This window comes from Danio rerio, chromosome 7, assembly GCF_049306965.1.
Source record: "Danio rerio strain Tuebingen ecotype United States chromosome 7, GRCz12tu, whole genome shotgun sequence".
Classification (NCBI taxonomy): domain Eukaryota; kingdom Metazoa; phylum Chordata; class Actinopteri; order Cypriniformes; family Danionidae; genus Danio; species Danio rerio.
In genome coordinates this window covers 16,792,033-16,816,459 of record NC_133182.1, presented here as the reverse complement: position 1 = coordinate 16,816,459, position 24,427 = coordinate 16,792,033, and the positions used below count along the sequence as shown (strand labels likewise).

Here is a 24,427-nt window from a genome sequence, read left to right as displayed (position 1 = left end):
CCAAAGGTGCTCAATTGTATTGATATCTGGTGACTGTGGAGGCCATTTGAGTACAGTGAACACATTGTCATGTTCAAGAAACCAGTCTGAGATGATTTGCACTTGCATGGTGCGTTATCCTGTTGGAAGTAGCCATCAGAAGATGGGTACACTGTGGTCATAAAAGGATGGACATGGTCAGCAACAATACTCAGGTAGGCTGTGGTGTTGACACGATGCTCAGTTGGTACTAATGGGGACAAGGGGTGCCAAGAAAATATCCCCAAAACATTACACCACCAAAACATTTATTACATTGGTGTTGTGTTTTTTAAAAAATGAATATAAACCGGTTACCTTCACCTTTTTCATCATTGTTTTTTGTTAGTCTGATTTAATTCACTTTAGTTATGCATCCAAAGGCCAAACTATAGTTCCTTGGTTTTCCTAGATTGTTTTTGTCCAATCTGTACCCTCCTGTCAGAACACAGACAAGAACACACTCTCCTTTCTCTTGACAAAGCCTTAAATGGCATTTGAGCATGTTTGCAGAGAGAGAGAGAGAGAGAGAGAGAGAGAGAGAGAGAGAGAGAGAGAGAGAGAGAGAGAGAGAGAGAGAGAGAGAGAGAGAGAGAGAGAGAGAGAGAGAGAGAGAGAGAGAGAGAGAGAGAGAGAGAGAGAGAGAGAGAGAGTTGCCTAGCAGACTTACTAACTCAAAAATAAACCGAGTCACCCTGGCTTGCTTAGATATGACTGGAGAACAAACACACACACACAATAGCTCAACACTCGCAGGCTAGTAAAACAAACACTCTTCCAATAGGCTTTCAAAAAAGTGACACGGTTTTACTTTTAAATATACCACAATTATTATTGTGATTTAGCTGTCATGGATGTCTCCAACAGCACAATGCTACATTGATGCAGTAAAAGTTCATTCATTCATTCATTCGTTTTGCTTCGGCTTAGTCCCTTATTTATCAGGGTCACCACATCGGAATGAACAGCCAACTATTTCAGCATATGTTTAACGGAGCACTTCCAGCCACAACCCAGTACTGGGAAACACTCATACACTCTTGCATTCACACATGCACTTATATAATCCACACATAAATGCCAACCAGGAATTGAACCAGTGATCGTCTTGCTGTGAGGAGAGAGTGCTAACCACTGAGCCACCATGCCGCCCTTGTAAAAGTTCAGTGTCATAGTATTGTGAGAGAAACATGTACAGGTTTACTGCTGATGTGTGGAGATGAGCATCTGCTTTTAGCCATACAAGGCAAAGACTTCCCTGTATTTTGGTTAGGGCTACACAAATTAAAATTAAAATTAAAATACGATTTTGCAAGAGTTGCAATTCTCATGCACATCTTGTCAGGGAAACACAGCTCTGTGATCACCCAGTGGACAACTTTATGTCAAAACAATGTCAAAAAACACATACAATTAAAAACAATTTGATGTCAAAACATTGATGTCTATTTGACATCCACACATTGATCTCCCTTTGACCACCAAAAAAAAAAAAACGACAAAAAAACGTATAATATAGGAACAGGTTTGTTCATCTAAAAGCTTCCATTCCAAATTCCAAATGTTGTATCCTTACAAAGCATGTAAACTTCCTTAACGTCAAAACGACATCCATTTGACATGTAACATACGTCAAAATGACAGTAGTCATGTAATCTTTTTTTTCCAACACTCTACTAAAGTTATGAGCTGAGTTTGGAGTAAAAACATGTCATTAAATATGGTATATTCACATACTTTCAGATATAGCAGCCACACAGAGTCATTGTTCACTGAAAAGTGATGTAAACATGTCAAATGGCAGAACAAATGTCTTCGATTTCAGAATCGCACGATTAAATCACCTTTAATTTTGTTGCGTAGCTTGTCAGTAAACTATGCTAACAACTGCTGCTCCATCTAAAAGCAGATGCAGGTGCTGGCAAAATCGATTAATCGCACAACACAACATTTCGGTTATCAGTGGATTCAAAGATTATCGCTATCAATCGATATTGGAAACTAACTGGGCGACATTGTATAATTAATTCTAGCAATAGTTAAGTAACTGACAAAGTTTAAATCTAAGAAACATAAAAAAGTACAATGCCAGCGCACTTACTAAAGCATACGCTGTTGGTAGCATGAAAATGTGAGTATATTTGTTTTTATGTCAGTGCTACATAAAGTATTCAGTGTTGGATTTGAAGTGTTTGAAGAAAAGTGTCTGGTGCATGTGGAGAAGACAGAGGCTGTTTCTCAATTCCAAGAGCTCAGAGAACGGACTTGCCTTCTTGTGAAGACCTCGGAAGAACGAACTCGGGAGACCTCGAGAACAGAGAACGCGTCCTGTGAGAAATGAGATGCTGCGTTCTCCCTGATGGTCACATGACCTTTACGCATTATTGATGGAAAATTATTTAAACATTACAGCACTCATACAACGATTTATTGGTTTTCCCCTTTTCAAAATTTATACTATGCATAAAAACATAACAAATATAGGTTGCATAATATAAATAATATAAATAAATAATATAAAATAAACACCCTTAATGTGTTCATGCCTTTATTGAGATCTCAATTAGGGAAACTCCTGAGATAAATAAGTAATATCTCTTAACTTTAATAATAAATCTAAATAAAAGGCTGCGCTTCCCACCTCCAGTCGCAATGACTTCTGGGACTTTTAGAGCGAGTTCTGTGTTCAGGTCTGCATTGGTGCTTCCTCGATATCAAGAACACATCCGGGATGTTTCACGCATCCTCTGTTCTTGCGGTCTTGAGTATAGGATTTAAACAAACAAAAAGTGCTCTGGGGTTAGCTCAAATGTATGGTCGGTGCTCTTTGGGTAAGGGATTCATCTAAACAGCAACAAGAATCAGTACAAGGCACTCGAATAAAGTGAAAAATTAAAAATTAAAATATATATATATTTTTACATTTTTCACTTTATTCGAGTGCCTTGGACTGATTCTTGTTGCTATAGGATTTAAACTTTGGCAGCTGATGGAGACGTTACACGAAAACAGGAGGACGCAGGAACGCTGAAGAACGCATATTGAGAAACAGCCAGAGTGTGTTTCCTACAGGTGGTTTGTCAAGCTCAAAGCTCCACTATAAACAGGTTGTGAAAGATATGAAGATGCAAAGACTCTTGATACTATGCAGTAGACAATACGATGCATTAAATTGACTGTATGTAAGAATGTTCATGTGTAATAATCCTTTTTTATTGTCAACGTGAACGACGTGTAAACAAACTAAAAATCGGTTATTTAGAGCCTCACTATAATATGACACTTTTTTATAATATGAAACGACAGCTTATACAATGTTGAAGATAATGTCAAAACACCTATTTTGTACTGTAATGTTGACATGTCATGCAATACAACAGATCAATTTTAAATACATTCTCACATAGCCAGATCAATATATTATGTCGTCTGAATCTCAATCTATATCTTTCTTTATAACCATCTGTGTTTTATAAGAATCCATACTTTAATACCAGCATGATATAAATCAATATTTATCACAATATTTTATATGATTATATACTTAAAGTGATAGTTCCCCTGAAAGTCTGTCATTGTTTACTTGTTACAAACCTGTTTGAGTTTCTTTCTTCTGTTAAACACAAAAGGAAATATTTTGAAGAAAGCCGGAAACCGGTAACCATTGACTTCCATAGTATTCGTTTTTCCCATGGAAGCCTGCTTCTTCACAATATCTTCTTTAGTGTTTAACAGAAAAAAGAAAACTCAAAGGACGGTTTGTAACTCCTTGAAGGACAATAAATAGTACGTCCTTTATCTTTTTTAGGTGAACTACCCCTTTAATTCCTTGAAAAAAGACCATGAGTTTCTCTCTCTCTCTCACACACACACACACACACACACACACACACACACACATGCAATTCTAACCTGTGTGTCCTCTCCACTGTCAACATTGTGATAGTTTTTGCTTGTCATCCACCCGCTTTGGCTCTGGAGGTGGAGATGAGCGCTGCTCTGCGGGGGGCTGGAATAACAGGGTCGGGGGGCCACAGCTCGGGTGGGCACCTGAGGGATGGGGAGGGCGCTGTGGATCGGCTTCGGTAGTCCAGACTTCATGTTAGAGACCACCAGGATAGCAGGCATCTTCACCTGCACCCACAACTAATCCGACGTGTCTTGCCACGCACTGCAGCATCCAGAGTGCTGGAGATTTTCCCAAATATAGTCCCAATGGTCTTCTTATGGCATTATTGTTCAAAATAAAAATTATTTAAAAATCCACCTGTATGCTGAGCAGTCCGAGAATCTCTTATGTGAGAAATATACACAATGCAGCCTCCAGTGTGATTGAGATACTTCCAGATGCAGTCTGAATGGTCTTATTAGGGCATTATTGTTACAAATAATGATAACAATAAACAATTCAACTTGTATGCTGAGCAATACGAGAATCTCTTGTGTAAGGAATATACAGCGTAGCAACTGTTATGATTGAGATATTCCCAAATTCAATCCGAATGGTCTTATTATGGCAGTTTTGTTCAAAAAATATATGTAAATATCAAACTATTCCACTTTTATGCTGTGCAATTCGAGAATCTGTTGTGTGAGAAATATACACAATGCAGCATCCAGTGTGCTTGAGATACTCTCAAAAACAGTCCAAATGGTCTTGTTAGGGCAATTATTGTTCAAAATAACGATAATAATAAACTATTCCGCTTGTATGCCGAGAAATTTGAGAATCTCGTGAGTAAGGAATACACAGTGTAGCAGCGATTATGATTAAGATATTCCCAAATTCAATTCTAATGGTCTTGTTAGGGCATTATTGATAAACAAAAATTATAATAATTCAAATATTCCACCTATGTGCTGAGCAAGTTGTGAATCTCTGTTTGAGAAACACACAGTTCAGCATCTTGTGTGCTTGAGATACTCTCAAATACAGTGTCAATAGTATTTTTATATCATTATTGTTCAAAAAAAATAATCAAACTAAAAAATTCCACCTGTATGCTGAGAAATTCGAGAATCTCTAATTTGAGGAATACACAGCACAACAACTATTATGATTGATATATTCCCACATACAGTCCGAATGGTCTTTTTATAGCAATATTCTTCAAACAAACAATAATAATAAAATATTCCACCTAAATGCTCAGCAATACGAGAATCTCTTGTGTGAGGAATACACAGTTCAGCATCCAGTGTGATTGAGATACTCTCAAATACAGTCCCAATGGTCTTTTTATGCCATTATTGTTCAAAATAATGATAATAATAAACTATTCTACTTGTCGGCTGAGCAATTTGAGAATCTCTTGTGTGAGGAATACACAGTTCAGCAATTATTATGCTTGAGATATTCCCAAATACAGTCCGAACAGTCTTATTATGGCATTACTGTTCAAAATAAGAAATGAAGAATGAAAAAATCCACCTGTGTGCTGAACAATTTGAGAAGCTCTTGTAAGGAATACACAGTACAGCATCCAGTATGCTTCCCGAAATACAGTTCAAATGATCTTTTTATGGCATTACTGTTCAAAATTAAAATAATAATAATAAAATGTTCCACCTGTATGCTGAGCAACTCGAGAATCTTTTGTGAGAAATACACAGCGCAGCATCCAGTGTGCTTGAGATATTCCCAAATACAGTCCGAATGGTCTTGTTAGGGCATTTTACTCTCGAAAAAAAGTAAGCATAAAAAAAAATACAAAAAATAAAAACAATCCACCTGTATGTCAATCAGTCCAAGAGACTCTTCGAGAAGCAAATGTGAATCCGTTTTGATTCAGTTCTATTTCCGGTGTGTGTGAAGTCTCGAAAAACGACAGAATCATGGAAAAGTGTAGGAATACAGAAGAGCAGCAAACGTAAGACTAGCATCGAACGGTGCTCAGCTGGTGACTGCAGGGATTTTCAATGCACTTGTCCATGATCTCTCTCTCTCTCTCTCTCTCTCTCTCATGGTTAAAACGAAGCAGGTGTGGCTTAAGAAGGCAGCAATAACTAGTGGCTTGTGCCTTACACCAGTATATAAGCACTAGTTTCTCTCAGCTGTGCAGCACACACTCCTATAAACACACACACACACACACACACACACACACACTCCTCCCATCTTTGACGTCAGAGCAAACGAACAGTATGAAGCAGCAGAGGCTGGATATGATTAGCTTGTGTGTGTGTATGTGCATGTGTGTGTGTATGGGGAGAATGGAAAGAACTATTAGTGTCATATATGTGCGAATGCTGTTGATTAGAATTGACAGCTTGTGTGTGTGTGACTCTTTCTCTCTCTCTTTGTGTGTGTGTGTGAGAGAGAGAGAGACGCAGTGTTCTCCATGTTGTGGGCTTTCCTCCAGGCACACTGCACGCAGTATAAGTCAAATGAGGCGAAGGTTACTTGCAAGGGATTAGTGTGTATCTCGTATTTCTCTCATTATTTCTTCTCCTTCGTAAGCATTCATTAATCATAGAGAGCCATCATTATTTCTCGGTCTGCGTTTTTAATGGATGTTTTAATACTGAAAAGCAGTTTGAGAGACATGGAAAGAGTTTAAATCAAAAATACTGTATATGAGAGGTTTTCATATATTGTACGTGTCTTCATTTGTAGATAGTCATCCCAAAAGACTTGAATATGTATGTTTATATATGTGTGAATATATATATAAAGTATGCAAAGATTTTTGGTATCAATATTGAAACCTTCTGGAAAACTAAATATGATCAATAGTAGGGCTGGGCTGATAAATGATATTATATCAAAATGCAATAAAATTTATGTCAAGAACAATAAGCTCTGGACTATTTTACTTAATATTGGTCCAAAAGCCAATTACACAGCAGTAATGTGCAACAATGGGAATCTTAAAGTGTGTTGATATCAGAGATCTACCAGCAAAAATTTATCAGTCAATAATGTTATGCTTGTTAATGGACCCTCTAATTTTTGTGGCTTCAGTCATTGTTGGGGTACTCTTTTAAATCTGGAAGCATTAACAACTAATTTTGTTTAAATATTGTTATCGTTCAATATGGAAATTGGAAAATAGTAATTAAGACTGCATTTTTGCCATTTTGCCAGAAGAGCAGCAAACGTAAGACTAGCATCGAACGGTGCTCAGCTGGTGACTGCAGGGATTTTCAATGCACTTGTCCATGATCTCTCTCTCTCTCTCTCATGGTTAAAACGCAGCAGGTGTGGCTTAAGAAGGCAGCGATAACTAGTGGCTTGTGCATTACACTAGTATATAAGCACCAGACCTAATTTATAGGCTTTTAAATACAAATATTGATATACATTTTTTTCTTAGCCTGATTACAAAAAAACTAAATGCAAACAAATAATGTTTTTTGACAAATTCTTAACCACTTGCAACTTTAACATTGCAACTTTAAATGTTTGAATAACCTTTTTCTTTGCCAGCTTTAAAAATAAACATGTATTAGCCGATACTGATATAGCAACTAAAATATTGTGCACCATCAGTTCACTCTCAAAAATAATGGTACAAAACCTTTCACTGGGGTGGTACCTTTTGAAAAGGGACACTTTTTTACAATGCAGATCCACATTTGTACCTTTTAAGGTAAATAATAAAGTACCTCAGTGGTACAGAAGTAAACCCTAAAGGAACAAATTCCTTTTGAAGTACTAATGTGCAATTGTAAGGTACAAAAGCATACCTTTTCAAATGGTACCACCCCAGTGACAGGTATCTTTATTTCTGAGAATTGTGCATCATTAATGAATTAATTCCTTACATTTATATAGCGCTTTTTGGTACACTCAAAGCGGTTTACACATTTTTGGGAGAATCTCCTCATCCACCAGCAGTGTGCAGCATGCACCTGGAAGAGGCGACAGCAGCCACCAAACCACACCAGACTGCACCAGACTGCACACCACACACCAGCTGATTGGTGGAGAGGAGACAGAGTGATAAAGCCATTTATGATATGGGGATGGTTAGAGACCAGTAGGCAAATTTGGCCAGGATGCTGGGGTTAAACCCCTACTCTTTTCGAAGGATGTCCTGGGATTTTTAATGACCGCAAAAAGTCAGGACCTTGGCTTAACATCTCATCCTATGCTCACTGAGCAGTCTGGACCTTGGTTTAAAATCTCATTCGTGCTCACTGAGCAGTATAGAGTCCCCATCAATATACTGGGTCTTTAGGACCCACACAGAACGCAGGTTGAGTGCCCTCTGCCGGTCTCACTAACACCACTTCCGGCAGCAAAATAGCTTTCCTATTATGAACTCTCATCCTGGTACATACCAGGCGGAGCCCTGCTTAGCTTATGTGGGCAACCATGTAAGAGTTGCTGAGAGCTAGCTGCCAGTTAAATTTATGGTTTCATGGTTTCAACAACAACAACAACAAAAAATTAAGCATCTAAACTGTAGCCAAAATTGATTATAATAAAAATATTTCATAAGCAGAAAATCAGTATATTATAATTATTATATAACTATTTTATTACATTATTACTATATATCTTGATAATGTGACATTGAAGACTAGAGTAATGAGCCTGAAAATTCAGCTTCAATATAATTAATATACTGAGTAAATAGTATTTCAAAACAATGATAATATATTGAAATAAGGTTTAAAATGACTACTGTTTTGCTGTATTTATTATTAAATAAATGCAGCCTTGGTGAGGATAAAAATATATTCTTTTTAATCAATGAGATTAAATAACAATATAACAAATAAAAGAGTGAAGAAATCAAACCCATTTTCTGCTGCTCACACTAAACTTGACGAATTAGGCTCTTAAGTTCAAACACAGCTTTTGGTATTGATATTGCAATGTTTTGAGCTTTGCTGTAGGAAACATAAAAGACAAAATGACATATGGTTGCAAACACTCAGTCCATATGCATTAACTACTGTGTCAACCAATTGAAATGTAATGCTCAGCTAATGTCCCCATAATGACGTCTGGATCAATACCCCACCATCTGCAGCCAATATCATGACATTTTATGATCTTATGCCCGCTGGCGGATGAGCGGCATTAAAGGGGTAGTTCATTTTCATGTCATCAATTACTCACATTTAATGTTCAAAATCTGTACATTACTTTCTTTCATCTGTTCAACAAAAGAAAGATATATTGAACAATGCTGTGGGGGAAAACAACCATTGACTTCCATGGTATTTTTTTTGTTCCTACTATGGAAGTCAATGGCTGTATTTCCCAACATTATTGAGAATAACTTGTTTTGTGCTTAACAAAAGAATGAAATGTATAAATGTTCGAATGAGATTAAATAATAAAGTGTTTGTCTTTGGGTGAACTAGGGCTGCACAAAATTGGAACAAAATGACAGCAATATACGGTGTGATATGAAATATACTTTAAATAACTCTCAATATTCAATATTTCAGAATGTTTTTGGATATTTTATAGCAAAGTGCATCTGCATACATTTTTTAAATAATCTTTAAACTAGATTTTTTAGGGGTGAAAAACCATAGCAATGAGAGAAAAACATGGCAGTTGGACCCAAATATTAAACAATCTATTGTAAAATAACACTTGTCAGTCTTCATTATAAAAATATGATTTATTTAGTCTTTATTAAAGCAACAAATGCTAATGTTTCTTGTGCCTGAATGCTTCAAAGGGCACCAATGATGCAAAATTAACTTTTGGGAGCTCTTTGGACAGAACTGTGTATAGGTATCCCGTGTCTGCTGTCATATTGGAGTGATGTAAACACAGTAAGTCTCTTTTTTTAAATGTCCTGATGTAAAAAAGTATCCAAATCCCACTGACTTTAAGGCCCACCACAATTTGACGTAGTAGTGCAATTTTCCCCGTCCACCGAATTGATTTACAGGGGGGGCATTAACATGTATTCGATGTGACGTGTATAAACATGTCCACAGAACAGGCTTTGCAAAGAAACTGCAAGAAAAATATCTGTTCCAACTCTCGGCGATCAGCTGCACCTCAGAAAATGAGTTTTACAAGTTTAAAACAGTGCATGTTTGTAATAAAATAAAGTCACTATGTAGTGTCAGTACAACAATATATCAGGTGCAACAATATACAAGAGCAAAAACAATGCAAAGTTAAACGTGTGTGTGTGTGTACTGCACGTGTGTGTACAGCATTTGTGTGCGACTCATCATTTCAGAAAGGCTTGAATAAACCCCACTACTATACATACACTTACTTGGTTTTTTGACTAATGAATTGGATACCTGCTTCACACGTGGGAACAGTGGCCGGGGAAAGCCAGCTCATTTGCATTTAAAGGCACAGGCTACAAAAACCGTTATACTGTCCTCTGAGCCAAAAATCGTCATATTCTGCATTGTATAATAAATAATTGAAGCTAAAACTTTGCAGACACATTCTGAAGACACCAAAGACTTATCTTACATCTTGGTAAAGGAGTAAAATAGGAGCCCTTTAAACTCACTTAATATATTTAACAGAAAAAAAACAACAAAAAAATCAATGCAATTAATAAACTTTAAATCCCCAGCAGAATAATTTTTTTTATGCCATTAATCTACAAGCTCCTGGTCTACACTGCTCACATTCTGACGCACATTGCTGAGTCTTGTTTATCTGTAACAAAGCATTTCCTTGCCCTGCCTACCATTTTTTCTGATCTTTGCTTTGTTTGGTTTTTTATGGTGTTTTGCCGCCTATCCCAACCATTAGCCTGCTTTTATGTCAACACTATGGATTACCTGTATGCTACAGTTTGCTCCTGTTTTGACCATTGCCTGCCTGACTATTCTGTTTACTAAATCTGCACGTGGATCCTCACCTTGCTTGTCAACCTAATTTTTCAAAGATGACTCAGCCATGTATTTCAGACTGAGAGTAGAATATATAGTCCTATTATGAGTCTATGATGAGTCTGTGTGTCCAACCAGGCGGAAAACTGGAACTGGTGTGTGTGAGGTGCATAATGGGATTTGTAGTTCATATCAGTGGCAAATTTGTAATTCTCCAGCAATCTGAATCTGCTAGATCGCTGGTGATTATGACAGCTATACACTGTAAAATGCTGGATTCTGCACAATCACTTCATGTTGTCACAGCACAAATTGATTAACCTATTTTTTATACACAAATTTAAGTGGATTGAACAATTAGACTGTCCCCAAAACAATCCTCAAGAATTGTGTAGATTCAGTAAAAACAGATATTTTAAAAATCCAATCAATTTGTGTTGGGAAAACATGAAGGAATTAAACTAACTTATGAGTTTTCAACAAATTTAAGTTGATTGAACATACAACAATTAGGTTGTCCCAAACAACTCAAGAATTGAGTTTAAAAAGACATAATATGAAGAAGTAGTTAAAACAAACAGCAAACATCATTTTTTGAGTGTATTTGCCACCACACACCCAACCAAAAACAGCTGCAATTCAGGCAAACGTTTACCACAGACAATGAATATTATCAGACAGTCGCACTGCTGCCAATCACAATTAAACCAACATACTGGCAGTGCCCGATCCAACTCAACATTCCAAATTCAGGTTAATGGATTGGCGGAGATGCTCGCTCATAATCACACTGACAGAGCTCAGTCATTTGTGAAATGAAAGGCAGCGAAGTAAAGAGAAGATTTGGGGTCTCCAGAGTGTTGACGTCCTCAAGTGTTCCCAGATCAGCTCCTGAAGCGGCCGCACACACTTAATCCTGTTACGCATAATGCAAACCAATGCATGTTTTGTATTTCTCTGTGTCTGCATAATGTATAATCGTAGTATGGAACGCAAAGATATGCATGACTAAAGGAGGCAACTAAAATGCATTAGTTAAATAAATAAGATCAGAATGTAGAATAAGCTTCCATCAGGGGCATTATCTTAAGTTCATACTTTAAAGTGGTCTGTTCTCTTCCTCAGAAACTCAATTTCATTTGACAGGTAAAAGAGTAATATCCAATTATTGCAGAAATTATTTTGTTTTTGGTGTAAATTTGGGTTGTTTTTAGTGAACATTTTGTAAATCAATCGTCATTATGATTTTTATACTTTACAAACTATATATTCTGCCCCCCCTAACCCCAAGTCAACCCTCAAAACAATTACAAATTATTATTCATTACAAATCTTCAAATTAGTAAAAAAAAAAAAAAAAAAAAAAAGAGTATATATATATATTGTTTTTATTGATTTTCTCATGAGGACCAAATCGATTCACTACAAATTAAATTTTTACTTGTATTGTGGGGACATTTGATCTCCACAACCTAAGGAATACAATGTATACACACACACACACACACGTCATAACAGCAACTTGGTAACACTTAGATTTTGTGGTTGCCATTTGACATATTTCCAGTTCAATCTATTTTTGGAACCTGAAAACCATTCAAGGCTGATTTAAACCCTGGAGAAGTGTGCCATTTCAAATACAATAAAATCCTGAAGCTAAAGGGAAAGAAAGTCATTCACCGGAGAACATATTCAAATAGAAAACATCATTTAAAATATAAAATCATTCCTTTTACCAAATGGTTCCTTGAAATCTCCACACAAAAAAATCTAACTAATGCAACTTCACACTTGTACGACAACCTTGTTACTTGTTAAAAAAGCTAAAAAAGGGCAGCAGTGGGTAACACAATCGCCTTCCAGCAAGAAGGTTGCTGGTTCGAGTCTCGGCTGGGTCAGTTGGCATGTCATTACATGTTCTCCCTGTGTTTGCGTGGGTTTTCCTCAAAAAACATGGTATATGTGAAGTTGGTAAGCCAAATTGTCAGTGTATGTGTGTGAATGAGTGTCTATGGATGTTTCCCAGTACTGGGTTGCAGCTAGAAGGACATCCGCTGTGTGAAACATATGCTGGATTGAAGTTGGCGGTTCATTCCACTGTGGTGACCCCAGATAAATAAGGGAACTAAGCCAAAAAGAAAATAAATTTTTAAAAAAAGCTCATAAAAAGAGGAATGAAAACTAGAGAGATGATTCAATATACAGCACACAAATAAAAAAATATTATTAATATACATTATTTCAAATATTTATTAAAACAAATTGCATTATTTAGATCAGGGGTCACCAGTCTCGGTCCTGGAGGGCCGGTGTCCCTGCAGGGTTTAGCTCCAACTTGCCTCAACACACCTGCCTGGATGAATCAAGTACAGTATACCTAGTAAGACCTTGATTAGCTTGTTCAGGTGTGTTTGATTAGGGTTGGAGCTAAAATCTGCAGGACACCGGCCCTCCAGGAACAAGTTTAGTGATCACTGATTTAAATGAATAAACTAAAATTATATCAAGTAAATTAACAATGTAAGGTTCCTTTATATTTTAATATTTTATAGCTTTAATTCAACCTTTGCTGGAGTAAACTTTATTGACAAAATGTAAATGATTGCATATTTTTTAGTAAAAGAATATATACAGTTGAAGTTTTTTATGGAGAAAAGATTTGAACACATTAACATACAGTAATAGTTTTAATAATAATGATAGTTTTAATATTTGCTCCGAAGGCAGTACATGCTATTTTTCCAGATAATAGTATTATTCAGCTTAAAGTTACATTTAAAGGCTCAAATAGACTAATTAGGTTAATAAGGCAAGTAAGGGTAATTAGGCAAGTCAATGTGTAACGATGGTTTGTTCTGTAGACAACCAAAAAATATACTGCTTAAGAGGGCTAATAATATTGACTTTACATGGTTTGAAACTAAAAACTGCTTTTATTCTAGCCAAAATAAAACAAATAAGACTTAAATAAGAAGAAAAAATATTATAATAAATACTGTTAAAAATTCCTTGATCTGTTAGACAACATTCTGGAAATATTTGAAGAAAAAAAAAAAAAAAAAAAAGAATAATAATTTTGACTAACTGTATGTGTGTGTGTGTGTGTGTGTGTGTGTGTGTGTGTGTGTGTGTGTGTGTGTATGTATGTATATATATATATATATATATATATATATATATATATATATATATATATACACACACACACACACACACACACACACACATTGTTTAGATCACTCACTCTAGGTAAGAGAAATAATCACCAGTCAAACTTAACTAAGAAACACCACAAATAACTCTACAATAATCCAACTGTGTGCAGTGACATTTTAATTGCAACAGCAAACACTACACTGTACAACACACTGTTGCGCACAATCTAATGAGATGTCAGAGAAATAAACTAGCTAGACATACACACATACAGAATCATCTTTTACAATTCAACAGCTACTGTATTAAAGAACACTTAAAGGTGTATTAGAGCCAAAATGTACAACTTCACTATGAAAATGTATCATTACATCCCAGCTGGTGGTTAAGACTTTCACAATCATTTATAATCCAACCATGAAGCACAAGAAAATCATGTTTTTTTATGTAAATCAAGAACAACATTTTTATCGACTAACATTTCTGGCATAAATCGCAATGGATTTTAAAAAAGACGTCATGTGACCACTCTAATGAAGCGTACATAATTAACTCATAATTAGCTTCCATTTACCTCCTGCGCTCTGTCTTCTCCACCCCATGCTGCAAAATGACTATTTTAATATAAAGCATGTCTTAATGTTCCCTGTATTACAATCTGAAATTTAATTGCGCACACACTAACGTTCCCGTATTTTATTAAGATGCTAATAAGCATTCATTATGATTAGCGAAGCTTCTTCAAGCGTAATGATGTTCTGAGGTCTCAACTAATAATCTCTCCTCATTCATTACACATTAAAGAACATGAAGCTCTGAAACACTCAAAATAAGCAGCTTTAAAACATGGCAGAAGAGAAAAGTTGCTGTGCTTGTTTTAGCTACGGCAAGCAAACACTACTGATGAAACGTTTCCATGTGCTAGCATAATTGTTCACTTGAATTATTCAATTTATTATATCACATTTCTCATTTTCCATAGCAGATGTCCTACAAATAATACTGGAAATTATTGAATATTTTTATTAGCAATTTAAAGAATTTAGAAAACAATGAAACTAATTTTTTGTAGGAAAGCGAGGAAAACATAAGTTATACACTAACTGGCCACTTTATTAGGTACACCTGTCCAACTGCTTGTTAACGTTAATTTCTAATCAGCCAATTACTTAATGCATTAAGGCATGTAGACATGGTCAAAACGATCTGCTGCAGTTTAAACCGAGCATCAAAATGGGGAAGAAAGAAGATTTAGGTGACTTTGAGCATGGCATGGTTGTTGGTGCCAGACGGGGTAGTCTGAGTGTTTCAGAAACTGCTGATCTACTGGGATTTTCACGCACAACCATCTCTAGGGTTGAATGGTCTGAAAAAGAGAAAAAATCCAGTGAGCGGCAGTTCTGTTGGGCGCAAATGCCTTATTGATGTCAGAGGTCAGAGGAGAATGGCCAGACTGGTTCAAGCTAATAGAAGCTAATAGAAAGACAACAGTAAAAGACAGCCACTCGTCACAACCAAGGTATGCAGAAGAGCATCTCTGAATGCACAACACGTCCAACCTTGAGGTGGATGGGCTACAGCAGCAGAAGACCACACCGGGTGCCACTCCTGTCAGCTAAGAACAGGAAACTGAGGCTACAGTTCAAACAGGCTCACCAAAATTAGACAATAGAAGATTGGGAAAACGTTGTCTGGTCTGATGAGTCTCGATTTCTGCTGCGACATTCGGATGGTAGGATCAGAATTTGACTTCAACAACATGAAAGCATGGATCCATCCTGCCTTGTATCAACAGTTCAGTCTGGTGGTGTTGTAATGGTGTGGGGAATATTTTCTTGGTGCACTTTGGGCCCATTAGTACCAATTGAGCATCGTGTTAACACCACAGCCTGCCTGAGTATTGTTGCTGATCATGTCCATTCCTTCATGACCACAATTATGCCCGAAAAACCCCGGAAGAACATGCAAATTCCACATAGAAATGTCAACTGCCAAAGACGGGACTCAAACCAGCGACGATCTTGCTGTGAGGCGACAGTGCTAACCACTGAGCCACCATGCCGCCTTTGAACAAGCAGCAAACATAATTTTTTTTTGTGTACACTCTGTCAACACAATTTGCTACACAGCTTCAGATTCATATCTTCATATAAAAATGAAGAATAAAGCAGCATTGTGATGTCACGTCAGTTTCTGTAAATTACCTCAAAAAGCATCACATATTTTGTAGAGAATTTAATGTGTTAAAATTCATACTTTCAGTAACTTCTTTCATAATCACTTGGTGACAGAAAAAGACTCCACTACTATAATAAGCTTGACTTTTATTGACTGGAAAAGATTGCATCTTCTTAGTTCTCCCACACGAAAGCAGATGTCTAAGCCAACGCAAACTATTAGTCCTCACGAGCTCAAGAAATCCTGAAGTAAACCAATGTCTCATTAGTCAGGAGTGGGAGGGAACTGTGAGTTGTGATGTTTGGCTGCATGAAAGACTGTTCAAGAAAAGCAGGGGGTGAGGCTCCACAGGAAAGCTGACGCTTGCTGGAATGTATATCTGCAAATGTGGCGTAATGGAGAGTTAAGCACATCATTTATCAAAACAATACATAACATACAGCACCCAATATTCACAAACATCATGTAAGCAAAGCAATATCCACATTTAGCAACTGATTCCTGGTTCTTTACAACACTCAGTATCACCTTTTAATTCAATTTGTATCTCAATGGGCGGCATGGGGGCTCAGTGGTTAGCACTGTTGCCTCACAGCAAGAAGGTCGCTGGTTCCTGGCTGCACCAGTTGGCATTTCTGTGTAAAGTTTGCATGTTCTCCTTGTGTTCTCATAGGTTTCCTCTGGGTGCTCTGGTTTACCCCACAGTCCAAAGACATGCGCTATAGGTGAATTGGATAAACAAAATTGGCCAAAGTGGACGAGTGTGTGTGTGAAAAGTGTATAGGTGTTTCCCAGTACCAGGTTGTGGCTAGAAGGGCATCTGCTGCATAAAACATATGCCGGAACAGTTGATGGTTTATTCAGCTGCCCGAAATAGTTGGTGATTCATTCCGCTGCGGCGGTTTCTGATAAAGCAGAGACTAAGCCAAAGAAAAATGAAGAATGAATGTATCTCAAAGGTGCTCTGCTAGATTGAAATCTAGTGACTGTAAAGCCAGCTTGAATGTAGCCAACTCACTGTGTAGAAACCAGTTTGACATTATTTGACAGGTTTCCCACACTTTCATGGGCACCAATTTTATGGACTTTTTAAAGCACGGGCTTAAAGCAAGGACTTTTTTTTCGACTGGTTAACAGTGGTCATAAAAATTGGAGACTAAAAATGGCAAGAAAAACTTCCACACGCATTACACCACTTACAGTCTGAACCATTGAACCAAGGCACACAATATACTGACACTAAGGAGAAGAAACTGTTGAATAAAGTCATTACTTTTATTTTATGTACGCACAAAAGTATTTTGTAGCTTCATTGTTTTTCCATTTAACCACATAGAATCTTTTGACAGAGTTTTTTGGTACTTTTCTTTTTTGGTAAAGGAGTCTGCACCCTTGCTGTAGGGTCAGGGAACTGTTTTATATTTGATTCACGCCTGTAATCTTTTTGTACGTAACCTTATTGTGTCTTATTCTTGCAGCTTTCACTTCTGCTCATTATAATATTACACGCGATGGCAGTTGTTTGATTTAGGCGTATTATTTTTCTATCCATAATCGCGATACCATTTGGCAGGATTTTGATCCCATAAGCTGTCAAATTTCATAAAGATGAACGAATGGGTTTCGAACAACATGTGGAAGAGACATTACTGAAAGAATATACATTTTTTAATATGAACTATTCTTTGAAAATTAACTTTCTATATCATTCTGAGGCTCGGAAAGCATGATGACCACATAACTCCCATGTTATTGGTTAATTAGACGTCTGCATTGACAAGCAGTGAAAGAGGTGTACCTAATAAAGTGGACAATAAAACATATATGATGCATTCTATACTTTCATTATATATAGCTACAATGTAGAAAAGCTGCTGTTTCTAACCGATTCCTGAAGATAACTGCAGTGCAACGAATAAACACCAAAAATACTTTTATTAAGCCTCAACTAAACTTGTCCTGCTGGCTTTCTCTCTATGTGTGTGTGTGTATATGTGTGTGTGTTATTTAGTAAGCTGTGCAACTCAGCTTGACCCAGAATAACAGGAGTGGAGGTCAAACAAACACTCAGCCGACTGGCTGGACTCCACTCTTCAAAATAACACATTATCATGAGGCAACATTGGAATAAGGACAGCCAAGTGCGGTCTGCTGACTGGGAGAATTAACAGAGACGCGTGCATTCAAAAGAATACAACAAGCTGCGAAATCAGTGCTGATATAAAGCAAAAGCACACATGTAGAGTCGACACACGCACAAACATCAGAACAGTGGCATCCTGTTGTGAGGTTTCCCAAAAATAATCTCTCTAGGAGCTGCTGTGACCCAAAGCTGTCAAAAGCGGTTGCTCCAGAGATAAAAGAACACATCTTCCTGAAACCTGAGCTCATTTATCTTCATCTCAGCTGACACTGTCACATCCAGAGCAGGACTGCACAAACTCTCAGATCAGCTCCTGTGAGTCAGGCACAGCAGAGTGGGTGTGAGTCTGTGTGTGTGCAGGTGTGTTTGTGTGAGATCTGGTTTGTGGGTGGAACTGGCAACAGATACACACACAGTAATAAAGTAATGCAGGACTATAGTACCATAATTGAGTGATGGTTTTAGATGGTAATACAGTGGTATTTTTTATATTTACAATAGTTCTAAAAACTGAGCTACATATCCCATTACGCACTGCTCTCACACACCAGTTCCAGATCACCCTTTATTACAGACTCATAGCTAAAGCTACATACACACTGATATCCAGAGCTGAGTGTTGTTATCTGTAGTGATCTTTATGAAGTGTTTTCCCTGTTGTTCCTAGCTGTGTTTTTTACCCTAGCTTGTTTATTTTTACTGTTTATGTTGTTTTGCTGCCTGCTTCGACCTTTTCGACTGTGACTTGTCACGGTTTTGCCTGTCACGGTTTACTCTTTATTTATCTTATTATTATTATTATTATTATTATTATCTTCGTTGTTGTGTCATGTTGAAGTTTGTTTTACTAATTGCTGTTTCTTTTCTTTGAAACTGACTCCGTCTTGCACCGACCGCTAATTTGGATTGTCGCCTTTATAAGCGGAAGCTGAGTGCGTGTCGGAGTGGCTCTTGGTTTTCCAGCACATCTGACTGATCCTCCCCATCTTTGCTCTCTTGAGAGTATGACCCATGTTGAGAATCTCTACGTATCTTGTCCTGATGAAGGTCTGAGAATTAGAATAAGAGCAATCTCTTAATTGGTACCCTCTGAAGACTAGCTAAGTTTAGTTAGTTTTCTGGTTAGGTAGGTTGAGGACCGGGCTGTGTGTTTTGTTTTTTTAAAGTTTTACTCACAACATATGTTTTGAAAGATATCAACTTTTGATTTAAATAATTTCATAGGTCAACCTAGTGTTGAGGAATTAGAAGTGAGTCGTAAAAACTATTTATTTTTGATTGCTTAAGATTTTGAAATTCCTGTTGTTAAAACACAGCATAAAGCGGAGATAAAGGCATGTATAAGTGCTTTTCTTATTGACAAAGGTATCTTTCCTGTAACAGAGACAGTGGTTACTCAAGCTGCTGGATCATTAGTGGATTCAGAATGTTCTTCACAAGTACGGGTCAATGATTTGACTACACTAGGAAATGTGGTTAATGAGGAGGTATGTCCACCTTTTTCCTTGCCTACTACTCTTTTGGATTACCCTCACGCTACCATTTGCACCTGTTTTGACCTGTCTGACTAATCTTTAATAAAATGCATTTGGATCCATACCTCTGTTTACACACCACAGTCATGTTGAATTGGGTCTTTTGAATGCCTAATTTTAATTGGCTGACATTCTGGATTGTGCAATTTTTTTAGATAAACACACAGCTCAATAATCCAATAAAATGTGGAAAACGGAAACAAACACCTGTTTGAGAATGGATGCCTTGAAAAACAAAATCTGATCATTTTACTTTAACTGTGGTACCATTTGAATTACTAGTAAATACTGCACACACTTTTTATCGTGATCGTGTCACCATCTCAAATGTGCATTATTGTATAATAATTCAACAGCCGTCATCATTTGTTTCCTTATAGTATAATAAGGCTATTTTTAAGGTGTGGAAACTATAGTATAATTACCCAGTGAATTATTATCAAATATTAAACCCCCACTTTGTGTCATGACCCCGTAATTGTTTAACAGCTCGTCAACAATTATACCTTTCTGTATAGACCATTTTAAGGGAAGGAAAAAAAAACTATGGTTCCAACATATTTCCTGTTTAACATTTTTAAGTTCTATAGCTTCAGATAATCCAAAAAGAGCCACATATTGATACATAATGTTATGATAGCTGTTTAAACATTAAATTATGATTAAATTGCCTCTTGTTACAGTTATGCAATTGTTTGACAAAAAGCAGGAAATGTCAATGGGCCAATCACATGACCACATTGAAATGGTATATAACTGTTATGATCACCAGCAGTGTTGCACTTGCAGGCTGCTAGAGAACACTCCCTATATTCAACCGAACTACATATCCTATTATGCACTGAACTCACACACCAGTTCCAGATCACCCTTTGATTACACACAGTTGAAGCTTTTCATTTCTGATTACTGAGACTTTATACACACTAATATCCAGAGCTGAGTGTTGTTATCTGTACTGATCTTTATGAATTGTTTTTCTTGTTGTTCCTAGTCGTGTTTTTGACATGTTTTGACGTGTGTATGTTTTTTTGCGGCCTGCTTTGACCTCTTTGTCTGTGACTTCTACTACTCCTTTGGATTACCCACACACTACTGTTTGCACCTATTTTGACCTGTCTGACTACTCTGTAATAAATTGCATTTGGATTCGCACCTTTTTTTTCACACCCCAGTCATGTTGAATCTGGTATGTTGAATGCCTGGTTCTAATTGGATGATTGGCTGACATTTGGGGTTGTGCAATTTTTTTCAAAAAAATACACAGTTCAATAATCCAATAAAATGTGGAAAAAGGAAACAAACACCTGTTTGAGAATGGATACCTTGAAAAACAAAATCAGAACATTTTACTTTAAATGTGGAACATTTTGATTTAATAGAAAATAATACACACCCACTTTTTCACATGACTGTTTCACTACCTCGGGTGTGCATTATTTTATAATAATTCAACAGCCCGTCATTAATTGCTCCTTATAGTATAATAGGGATATTTCTCTAGATTGGAAGAATTAGACTACTAAAGTTGGCTTGGAAACTATAGTATAATGACCCACTGAATAATTATCAAATATTATACACCCACTTAGTGTCGTGACCCCGTAATAAATCAACAGCTCATCAAAACTTATTTCTTATAGTGTAGCTGTTATGATCACCAGCAGTGTTGCCCTTCCAGGCAGCTGGAGAACACTCCCTGTCATTCAACTGAACTACAAATACCATTTTGCTTTGCACTTACACACCAGTTCCAGATCAACCCTTGATTACGCACTCACAGTTTGTTACTAATTACTGGGACTATACACACACTGATATCCAAAGCTGAGTGTTGTTATCTGTACTGATCTTTCTGAAGCATTTTCCCTGTTTTTCCTAGTCGTGTTTTTGACATTTGTTTACTGTTTATGTTGTTATGCTGCCTACCTCAACCTCTTCACCAGTGACTTCTAATACTCTTAGATTACCCTCATGCTACCATTTGCACCTGTTTTCACCTTTGCCCGTCTGACTAACCTTTAATAAATTGCAATTGGATCTGTATCTCTGTTTTTACACCCTAGTCATCATTACGTTTGTATAGAACAGGGGTGTTCAAACTCGGTCCTGGAGGGGCCGGTGTCCTGCTGAGTTTAGCTCTAACTTACTTCAACACACCTGCAAGGCAGTTTCTGGAACAGGGGTGCCCAAACTCAGCCCTGGAGGGCCGGTGTCCTGCAAAGTTTAGCTCCAACCCCAATCAGACACACCTGGGCTAGCTAATCAACTTCTTACCAGGCTTTCTAGAAACATCCTTGCAGGGGTGTTGAGGCAAATTAGAGCTAAAAGACAGAAGCTGCATCCCAAATCGCATACTTATGCACTACTCTACGCCAATTTGTAGTATAAATAGTATAAGTAGTGTGTCCACACTGAAAACTCTAAAAATAATAGGCGCTCTTTAATTACCCGGATGATGCACTCATTTAGCCGCTAAAATGAAGTGTGTAATGATGGACACTACACGCACTCAACGACCGCAGGTTTGCTCACGTAGCGGAAGGGCACACACGTTGGATAACTTTATTTGTTTTGGATGGTGAAAGCAAAATTCTCCTACAACAATGATTATAGCGCTTCCCGATGGTGAATGCGGTTATACTCACGGCAGGTATTATTTGATAATTCGGTTGTTTATTTCACTGATTTGGCAACCGTCAAACGTCATCAGGGAAACGGTTTGAATTTCCGATTAGCAAAAAAACATTAGTGTGCCATTTGGGACGACACTACATACATATACTATACTGTTGAGTGTGTAAGTGCACAAGTACATAGTGCATGAGTGCATAGTGTATAGTGTATAGTGTGCCATTTGGGACGCAGCTAGAGCCTCCAAGACAGAGTTTGGACACCCCTATTCTAGTATATCTAGTAAGAGCTTGATTAGCTGGTTCAGGTGTGTTTGATTAGGGTTGGAGCTAAACTCTCCAGGACCAAGTTTGGACACCCCTGGTATAGAATAATACAGTTACAATATTTGCACAAGCTTCAACCAAAAATGAAATGAAAGACTGTACAGTAAACTATTTAATACAGTGTTAAGGAGTATGGCATACTGTTACATAATATAGTACAGTACAATACACTGCTGAACTGTCCAATCCTAGTATATTATCCTGGATGGAATAATGCAAAATAATGTGGTCTGCGAAAATACAGTTCTGAATCATACAGAGCAGTGGTTCAACATTCAATAACCCTAACAACATAACATAAGACATTAAAACCATCTGTTGTCACAACAAACCATACAGTAAAGCATCTGCCAATGCTTCATGTGGTGGAGCTTCATCAGATCCAAAACAGCAGCCACACACGGAGGAAATGTTCTTTAACACACGGCTATACCGCTCTCATTTCCTGGGCCAGTGCTTCAGGGTGAACAATCCATGTTTTCAATTTAACATCGCCTTATAAAGAGCAGTAAAGAGGAAACACGCGGCTCGGAAAATAATAAGACTCTGCGTGTAACGGATAATCCACATACGGAAAAACAAGGGAGAAATGCATAATACGAGACTAATTAAATTCTTTCATTCAGAGTGCACTTTGTTTCACTTTGTTCTTGCTAGGAGAGATAAAATTGAGGCAAACATTGGTTCGACTTCCTAACAGGAAGCTTTTTTTTTGTGAAGATCAGTGGAAGTGGAAATAATGAATTGGAATATTTATTCTAGCCGTTAGAGTGAATAATTAAGTAATTGCTTTGTTAATTGGAGTTAAAGGGTAGATGGTTTAGGAGTAGGGTGCAAAAACATAACAAAAATCTGCTTGTGATGTGAATGAGCAGTATTAGGCTAGCCTGCAAATGACATCAGACAAAGTTGATGCAATAAAACAAGCCTGAATGATTTTACGAGACAATAATTTTGATGCAAAACCCAACCATGTGGAGTCAGGTTATCCATATTAGGGCTAAATGATAAATCTAAAATAAATCTTTATCGCAATATGGCTTAATTTCATTGTGAAATCATCACAATGTGATTAACATAAATAAATATATCTGCTAACAGCTCTAAAAAGTTTCGCAGTCGAGCTTCAATAAAGGAATAATTGATGAAAGGCAATTAAAAGATATACACTTTAAAATCAGCTAGATCAAAGATCAAAGATGAAACAGCTTACATAGTACAACATAAAACTGATGGTCCACAATAACTGATTTCTTTACAAATGTTTGTAACACAAGGTGAGACAAACTACATTTCAGTGGATTTACAGGATTTACTTTTTTTTTTAAAGTTTCCTACTTTCCTGGTGAATCTCAAATTCTCATCAATCCATCCATCCATCCATTCACAGAAAAGAAACATCCATCCACAGGAAAAAAAACATCCATCCATCCACAGAAAAAAGCATCCATTCATAGAAAAAAACATTAATCCATCCATCCACAGAAAAAAACATCCATCCAACCATCCATAGAAAAGATACATCCATCCATAGAAAAAACATCCATCTAACTATCCACCCACAGAAAAGAAACATCCATCCATCCAACCATCCACAGAAAAGCAACACCCATCCACAGAAAACCATCAATCCATCCAACCATCCATCCACAAAAAAC

The 24,427-nt window shown here is 37.1% G+C and overlaps 1 protein-coding gene across 12 annotated transcripts in view; it reads right to left on the bottom strand.

Moving 5' to 3' along the window:
• nav2a (neuron navigator 2a) overlaps nucleotides 1-24,427 on the bottom strand; it is a 386,862-nt gene that overhangs the window by 187,202 nt on the left and 175,233 nt on the right. For 4 of the 12 annotated variants that reach the window (XM_068222553.2, XM_073908171.1, XM_073908170.1 and 1 more), the window contains exon 1: nucleotides 3,931-5,924. The exons of the other annotated variants lie outside the window; for them this stretch is intronic. In XM_068222553.2, coding sequence (XP_068078654.2) covers nucleotides 3,931-4,146 — 216 coding nt within the window. In that variant the 5' untranslated portion in view covers nucleotides 4,147-5,924. Of the gene's footprint in view, nucleotides 1-3,930; nucleotides 5,925-24,427 lie in introns of those variants that run through there. 12 annotated transcript variants of the gene reach the window in all.